Raw genomic sequence first — 9,218 nt, 5'->3', positions numbered from 1 at the left:
TGCTCAGATGCGGGACGAGCTAGCCCCCGAAATTCGGCTGGACCAACTCATCCCACTTCCACGCCGTGAGCGCCGTCTCCCTCCATGCACCTTGGTCGCCTTCGCTTATGTGACCTGGTCCGGCGTCACGCCTCGATGGAGGGCAGTGCGCAGCATGGCCGGCTAGGCCACGGTGAGAAGCCTAGTATTTTACTCCCCTCAATAATTCAATTTGTCTGTTTGGCCCTGTAAATAAAATTCTGATTCAATTTACTCCCTCAAACAATTCAAGATGATGATATGTGATGCCTTACAAGCCATCAATTTTTTTAAAGTTCCTTGTTTGCTACGTATTTGATATGAACTTCATGCCTCACATGCCACTACTCTTAAGTTGATCTGGAAAAATGACACATTAAACAAAGTTTTTGTCTGGACTGTTTTCATGACATTATATCTGTAAATACAAATAATTGTGTTTCCTTTCATGCATGTCATTATAATTACGAATACAAATGCAGTGTGAGTACAGGAGGCATGAACCAATAAAAAGTTGTGAATATGTATTACCAAGAAATAGATTAATCATTCAAAATAAATATTACTAATAGACAATGTGGCAAATAATAAGCAAGTGCACAATTCAGATGCTTAATTACCAAACACACCCACGTGAGTCAGAGTAGACAGCTGGCCGGTCAACCAGCGAAGCAACTGGTTGACTTGAATGGACCACCAGGTCACCATCGCCACGTGCGTAAATTGGCAGCAGGCAAGAAACGAAGCCCGTTGGATGTTGCAAGATCTCATTTCACTCCAAAAATGTGCTTCATTCACGCACGTATTATTGCCTGCAGCTGCACAAATTAATCTGAAAACAGGCAGGCAGGCAGGCACCCACGGTTAAGGTAGTGCCTTCTCCTGCATGCAGTTTCTGATTTCCCATCTTAGTTTCTGAGTACCAAACTTTGCAACTTGCAAGTGTATACATATACATCATCATCTCACTCGCCATCCATATCCATTCATTCAGAAATTAAGATATGAAGATGCGCGCCCCATCACTCGGACGCTGCGCCACCGTGGCACTCGTCCTGCTCCTCGCCACAATAGCGGCTGCGGCCGCGGCAGCACGGACGAAGAACGAATGCCACGCCGGCGACAAGGCCGCGCTGCTGGCCATCAAGGCAGGCTTCGGCAACGCCTCCTACTTCCAGTCATGGACTCCGGACTACCCCTGCTGCGAGTGGATCAGCGTCTTCTGCGACCTCTCCGCCTCCCCCTACACCTTACGCCGCGTGGTGGCCGTCTCCTTCCTCCGCGACGCCAGCCTCGTCGGGCCCTTGCCCGGCGCCTCCGTCGCCCGCCTCACCGCGCTGCAGCAGCTCATCCTCATCCACGTGCCGGGCGTGAACGGCACTATCCCGCGCGACCTCGCCCGGCTTTCCAACCTCAACTTCGTCGACGTCTCCTACACGGGCATCTCCGGCCCCGTGCCCTCGTTCCTGTCGAGGCTCACCAAGCTCACCTACCTCAGGCTCTCCTTCAACTCGCTCACGGGCCCCATCCCGGCGTCGCTCGCCGACGTCCCCAACCTCTCCTTCCTCGACCTCGCCGGCAACCGCCTCACGGGAACCATACCGCCTCTCCTCCTCAGCAGGACCAACGACACGGCCTACCTCAGCCTCTCCCATAACAACCTCACCGGCGGCGTCCCCGCCGACTTCGCCGCCGTGAGGTTCTCGAGCCTCGACTTGTCGCACAACGCCCTCGCCGGCGAGGCCTTGCTCCTGTTCGGCCTGAACAAGTCGCTGGAGAGCCTGGACCTGTCGCGCAATGCCTTCAGCTTCAACCTCTCTGCCGTGACGCTGCCATCGCAGCTCGGCATGTTGGACATCAGCCACGACGACGTCTACGGTGCGCTCCCCCCGTTGGTGGCCAAACTGCAGTATTTGAACGTCAGCTACAACCGCCTCAGCGGCAGAGTGCCCATCGGCGGCAACATGGATCGGTTTGATCGGTACTGCTTCCAGCACAACAAGGGACTCTGTGGGACTCCACTTCCACCCTGCAAGTGATCGTCGTCGTCTCAGCCGACTAGCTCCTCCAACCGTAATCTAATTCTAATGGATGATTATTAATTACAACTTCTTCTTTAAGGAATAATAAAAGCATCCCACTTCAGTACGGTAATGCTTCTTACTGTCCTCAAGTGTGCATCTTCACACATAGTATTTCATTAAGCTATGTACGTGAAATCGCAGGATTAGTCTGCGCATGTTATGCTCAAGTAAGGTGGTCCAGTAACATATTCACTTTTTTTTCTCAAAAAATAGCAGACGTCATGTTTTGGGTGAAATAAAAACATGGATGATGGATCATTCCACTTCTGTCCTGCTGTTTCTTTACGTTCCAAGTCTGATTCATGATACTTGACAAATTTGGCATTAGGCATACAGATGCTACATTGCAACGCTATTTCTTGTTGGAATTTTCAAGTGAGAACCCCAAGTTGACAGGCTGCTGAATTCTCAAACTCCAGCAAGACTAGTGGAATTTTTTTGTTTTGCTCCTTCAATTTTTTATATTTAGACACACCTTTTTTTTGATAAAAGAGAGCTCTCTCTTTGATTTCCATTAAGAGAAATCACCATGCCTTACAGAGGAAGTAAAAAAAAACATAAAGCTACTACAACGTATCTCTGCGAAGAGCTAGATATTGAGGGAGGGGGAAAGCCACCCCCCCTCCCATATTGGCCCCCAAAGCAGCACCTCACAAGAGATCTAAGGCCTGGGCTCGAACAGGTCCCAGCACCTGGCGTAGAACGAAGTTTTAGAAACAGAAAGTAGTTCAAAGAGGCAACATAGACAGCCCTCCTCTAAACAGGTATCCATCATCATACATTTTTATTTCTGCCCCGAGAAACAAAAGGCCGAAGAGCAGGATGAAAAACAGAAGGTAAGTTGATGCAGCTTGTTGAAGCGTCCATCTTTTTTGCAGCACTAGGGAGTGATCCCGAAGAGTTTGGATCTGGTCACCCCAGAATTCTCCTAGTCTCTAGGCGCCATCCATGTGCTGCTTTAAACACTTCTCCAGCCACCTCACCGACATGTTTCACTCCTGCCTCCATCATCTCACTTCTTGCAGGGTTTTTTTGCAAAACATTCCAATCATGCAAATTTTTAAGAAGCAAATTAACAGGTACACAGGGGTCATTTACCCTGTTGTTATCAAATACAACACTGTTTCTTAATTTCCAAATAGTCCAGCATATCGCAGAAATTCCTATCATAACCAAGCCCCTCTCATATTTGCCAAAAGTTTTAACCCAGTTTGTCATTACCAGGTCTAGATCTTCTGGAATGCCTTTTAAATTGAAAGCACATTTCAAAATGTTCCATAGTAACCTAGCAACAGAGCAGGAAATGAAGAGGTGGTTTATGCTTTCTTTATGCCCACAGAAGGGACATTTTTCATCACCTTTCCACCCCCTGCGAAGCAAATTATCTTTTGTAAGAATGCTATTTGGAAGAGCCAACCACATAAAAACTTTGACTCTAGGTGGCATTTTAGTTTTCCACATGTACAGGTGTGGGTATTTAATACCATTTTCTATCAAATGTCTGTAAAAGGATTTCACAGTATAAAACCCTTTTTTTGTCAGTGTCCATTTCACTTTATCTTTATCTTCATTTAGAGTCACCGAACTGCAAGCTTCTTTGATATGTTCCCAAAGTTCTCTTGAGTCTCCTGTCAGAGCTCTCCTGAAATGCATGTTATCTATCCCATTATTCAAAATCTCCTTGACTGTTTTCTTCTTATCAAAACAAATATTATACAATCTAGGGAAGTTTTTCCTAAGTGGAGCAGATCCAATCCACCAATCTTCCCAAAAACGATTTTTCCCCATTTCCCATTGTGAATTTACACAAAGAAGTAAAATGATCTCTATGTTTCAATATCTCCCTCCAGAACTTGGAGTCCCCCTGCTTGGCAGTTATGTTACGAAGATTTTTATTTCCTAGATATTTTTTCAAAATGATATCCTGCCACAACCCCTCTGTTGTGTATAGTTTCCACCACCATTTACACAACAAAGATTTATTCATATGGGGAAGGTTTTGGATCCCCATACCCCCCATATCCTTCGGCCTGCACACCTCAGACCATTTGACTAAATGATACTTTTTCTTTTGGTCATTTTCCTGCCATAAAAGCCTAGCTCTGAAAAAGTCCATACGTTTGTTCACCCCAATGGGCAGCCCGTAGAATGACATCATAAAATAAGGTATGCCAGTTAAAGAAGATTGGATTAATGTAACCCTTCCCACACTGGCAAGTAATCTGCCTTGCCAAGTTTCACATTTTCTCTCCACTTTGCTTTTAGGAGGTTTCCAATGTTTATTACCAATTCTGTTTTTATCCACTGGTAATCCTAAGAATTTCATAGGTAAAGCACCTATTGGACATGTAAAGATCTTTGCATATTCATATTTTTTATCAATGGCCTCCCCAAATAAAAATAACTCACTCTTATGAAAGTTGATCTTCAGACCAGACATTTGCTCAAAGAGGCATAAGATATATTTCAAGTTATGAGCACTATCTAGATCATCTTGCAATAAGAAAATAGTATCATCCGCATACTATAACATGTTGACCCCATTTGGAACATTTTCATTTAGTACCCCTTTCACCAGACCACTTTTCCTAGCATTATCTAACATAATAGCTAGCGCATCAGCAGCCAGATCAAAATTGAGAGGTGACAAAGAGTCCCCCTGCCTCAGCCCTTTGTAGGTGAGAAAATATTTTCCTAAGTTTTCATTAACCTTCACACAAAATTTCCCCCTCTAATGGTTTCCATCACCCAGTCTATCCATTTATTAGGGAATCCTTTTAAACTAAGCATTTGAAAAAGAAAAGACCACTTGATTTTATCATAAGCCTTTTCAAAATCAATTTTCAATAAGAGAGCACTTTGCTTCCTCTTTTTTATACTGTTCAAAACTTCATATAGAATTAAGACCCATTCCATTATATATCTGCCTTTGACAAAAGCAGTCTGAATAGGGGATATAACATCAGCAACCACTAAATTCAGCCTATTCATCAAAACTTTTGTAATGATTTTGAAGCAAACATTAAGAAGACATATAGGCCTAAATTTTTGTATTTTATTGGCATCCTTACCTTTAGGGACTAGAGTTATAATCCCATAATTCAATCATCCAATAGGGCTTTGAGATCATGTTTCACCAGTTCCCAGTAGTGCTGATAAAATTCAGCTGTAAATCCATCTAGGCCAGGTGATTTGTTATGTGCCATTTTAAAGACCACCTTCTTAATTTCTTCCAAAGAGAATTACTCAGTCAAAATATCTCTATATCCGTCCTGTATCTTGTCTGGGTTATCAATGTTCAGAGAGACTAAAGAGTCATCAGGGGGACCAAATAAGTTTTTGTAAAAAGCAGTGATGTAATCTATCAGATTTTTATCTCCCTCAATAGTACCCTCATCCTGATCCAGTCTATTTATTCTATTTCTTCTAAGTCTCCCATTAGCTTTAGCATGGAAGAATTTTGTGTTACTATCCCCTCTAAAATTTCATCGATCTTAGCTCTCTGTCTCCATTTAGCCTCTTCCTGTTGAAGAAGTCTATCAAGTTGTGCTCTTAGCTCTATTTGTTCTTTTCTATCAGCAGCAGTAAGACCATTCAGTTCACAATGCTTATCAATAATATCCAGTTTCATCAGAATATCCTTTTTTAACTCTATATACCATGCATTCATATTTCTGTTCCAACCTTTGAGTTTAGGTCTAAGCAACCTAAATTTACCTAACAGTCTGTCTATGCTATCACCATTGACACTTGGATCATTCCAAACCTCCTGGATAATTTTGTCAATCCCTTCCCTCGGAAATCAAGCATTTTCAAATATGAAAATTGGATCAGTTTTTTGTATATCCCGAGAATCTAAGAATAGAGGGGTATGATCAGATTTCTCTCTAGTCAAAGCTGTAACCTAAGTTAGATGGTAAGCTTCCTCCCATTCTGTACTAGACATAATTCTATCCAGCTTTTCAAAGGTGGGAATAGGTAAATTATTCCCCCATGTAAATTGTATCCCATTCATCTCAAGCTCTCTCACCCAGCCTGTTCTAGAATGGCATTGAACAAAAAACTCCAGTGTCGAGGAGATCCTGGTTTGTTTTGTTACTGGCTTTTCTAATGATGTTGAAGTCACCCCCAATCAAAATGGGGTTAGCACATTGTTGAAAAATTCTGGATAACTCAGCCAGAAAGGTTGCTTTTCTTTCTGGTTGAGCATCTCCATATATCACCACCAGGTACCATATCAGTCTTGTTTTCAAATCTTAGACTGTCATTTTGATGTGGTAATCTCCTTCATCCTGTGAGATCGCCTCTAAAGTGGTATAGTTAACTCCCAACGGAAGACCACCAGATTTCCCCCTAGCTGGCGTGAAATGCTAGTGAAAACCTTTGCCAGCACAGATTTGTTGTAGATCATTTCTAGAAAATTGTTGTCTCATAGTCTCTTGCAGACCCAAAAAGTCAACCTTCATGTCCATAATCATTTCCCTAAGGAATCTCTTTTTAATGCCCCACCCCCCAAAACCTCTCATATTCCAAAAAATACCTCTCATCTTTTTTTTTCCTCTTTTTCTTAACAGAACATTTTAGAATTTTAACAGCAGAGGCAGTTTTAACTCCAGAACCTCTGGTAGTTTTGCCTCTATTTTTTTTTCCTTTTTTGGATGAAAAGAGCCCCCTCAGTAAATCCCAGTTTTCTTCTTCCTCTTTATCCTCATCATTTCCCCCCTGGTCCAATAAATCCTCTAAGGTGTGTTCCGCAGTGTCAATAATGTCAATATCCTCAGGTAAAGAAGTTTTTTTATTTTTGTTATAATCAGCCAACCACATATCAATTCTAGCCTGTTCAACAGTTTTTATCAATTCTAAGTTGTGTCTAATAACATCAGATTTATTACACAAGTTAACCCCCACCCCCTTAGCAATTTTTTAAGGAAACTATCAGATCTAGATAAAATTCCAGAAGATGAAGGCTCACCATAGTTATCCTTTTTAGCTGCTCTCTCCTTGGCCAGCTCTGTGATGTTGCAGTTGTTGGGGAACGCGGTAATTTCAAAAAAAAATCCTACGCACATGCAAAATCTATCATGGTGATGCATAGCAACGAGAGGGGATAGTGCAGTCCAGGTACCCTCGTAGACCGTAAGCAGAAGCGTTATGAAAACGCGGTTGATGTAGTCGAATGTCTTCGCGATCCAAGCACCGAACGTATGGCACCTCCGCGTTAAGCACACGTTCAGCTGGATGACGTCCCTCGAACTCTTGATCCAGTTGAGGCCGAGGGAGAGTTCCGTCAGCACGACGGCGTGGTGATGGTGATGATGAAGTTACTGGCGCAGGGCTTCGCCTAAGCACTACGACGATATGACCGAGGTGTGTAACTGTGGAGGGGGGCACTGCACATGGCTAAGAGATTGTCTGTTGTGCCTTTGGGGTGTCCCCTGCCCACGTATATAAAGGAGGGAAGAGGAGGAGGCCGGCCCTAGAGGGGGTGCGCCAAGTGTGGGGAGTCCTACTAGGACTCCCAAGTCCTAGTAGGATTCCCCTTGTCCTTTCCGGAGTAGGAGAGAAGAAAGAGGGAAAGATAGAGGGAGTAGGAAAGGGCAAGGGGGGGGCGCCGCCCCCTTTCCCCTAGTCCAATTCGGACCGATGGGGGGGCGCCTCCTTCCCTTTGGCCCGCCTCCTCTATTCCTGTATGGCCCAATAAGGCCCAATACTTCTCCCGGCAAATTCCTGTAACTCTCCGGTACTCCGAAAAATACCCGAATCACTCGGATCCTTTCCGACGTCCGAATATAGCCTTCCAATATATCGATCTTTACCTCTCGACCATTTCGAGACTCCTCGTCATGTCCCCGGTCTCATCCGGGGCTCTGAACAAACTTCGGTCATCAAATCACATAACTCATAATACAAATCGTCATGGAACGTTAAGCGTGCGGACCCTACGGGTTCGAGAACTATGTAGACATGACCGAGACACGTCTCCGGTCAATAACCAATAGTGGAACCTGGATGCTCATATTGTCTCCTACATATTCTACGAAGATCTTTATCGGTAAAACCGCATAACAACATACGTTGTTACCTTTGTCATCGGTATGTTACTTGACCGAGATTCGATCATCGGTATCTCAATACCTAGTTCAATCTCGTTACTGGCAAGTCTCTTTACTCGTTCCGTAATGCATAATCCCGCAACTAACTCATTAGTCACAATGCTTGCAAGGCTTATAGTGATGTGCATTACCGAGAGGGCCCAACGATACCTCTCCGATACTCGGAGTGACAAATTCTAATCTCGATCCATGCCAACTCAACAAATACCATCGGAGACACCTGTAGAGCATCTTTATAATCACCCAGTTTTGTGACGTTTGATAGCACACAAGATGTTCCTCCGGTATTCGGGAGTTGCATAATCTCATAGTCAAAGGAACATGTATAAGTCATGAAGAAAACAATAGCAATAAAACTCAACGATCATAATGCTAAGCTAACGGATGGGTCTTGTCCATCACATCATTCTCTAATGATGTGATCCCATTCATCAAATGACAACACATGTCTATGGTCAGGAAACATAACCATCTTTGATTAACGAGCTAGTCAAGTAGAGGCATACTAGGGACACTCTGTTTTGTCTATGTATTCACACTTGTACTAAGTTTCCGGTTAATATAATTCTAGCATGAATAATAAACATTTATCATGATATAAGGAAATATAAATAACAAATTTATTATTGCCTCTAGGGCATATTTTCTTCAGTCTCCCACTTGCACTAGAGTCAATAATCTAGTACACATCGCCATGTGATTTAATACCAATAATTCACATCACCATGTGATTAACACCCATAGTTCACATCGCTATGTGACCAACACCCAAAGGGTTTACTAGAGTAAGTAATCTAGTTCACATCGCCATGTGATTAACACCCAAAGAGTACTAAGGTGTGATCATGTCTTGCTTGTGAGAGAAGTTTTAGTCTACGGGTCTGTCACATACAAACCCGTATGTATTTTGCAAATTTCTATGTCTACAATGCTCTGCATGGAGCTACTCTAGCTAATTGCTCCCACTTTCAATATGTATCTAGATCGAGACTTAGAGTCATCC

At 43.3% G+C, this 9,218-nt stretch overlaps 1 protein-coding gene across 1 annotated transcript; it reads left to right on the top strand.

Moving 5' to 3' along the window:
* The first annotated feature begins 1,022 nt into the window (after nucleotides 1-1,022).
* LOC123050091 (polygalacturonase inhibitor-like) lies at nucleotides 1,023-2,146 on the top strand. The gene has a single exon (XM_044472932.1). The coding sequence runs from the start codon at nucleotides 1,023-1,025 to the stop codon at nucleotides 2,055-2,057; it is 1,035 nt and encodes a 344-aa protein (XP_044328867.1). The 3' UTR covers nucleotides 2,058-2,146.
* The last annotated feature ends 7,072 nt before the right edge of the window (nucleotides 2,147-9,218 follow it).

Source organism: Triticum aestivum, chromosome 2D, assembly GCF_018294505.1.
Source record: "Triticum aestivum cultivar Chinese Spring chromosome 2D, IWGSC CS RefSeq v2.1, whole genome shotgun sequence".
NCBI lineage: Eukaryota > Viridiplantae > Streptophyta > Magnoliopsida > Poales > Poaceae > Triticum > Triticum aestivum.
This window is presented reverse-complemented; position numbering and strand designations above follow the sequence as displayed.

Bases quoted from the DNA above. Each gene is read 5' to 3' on its own strand.
- LOC123050091 (XM_044472932.1), top strand. From the start codon at position 1,023: ATGAAGATGCGCGCCCCATCACTCGGACGCTGCGCCACCGTGGCACTC.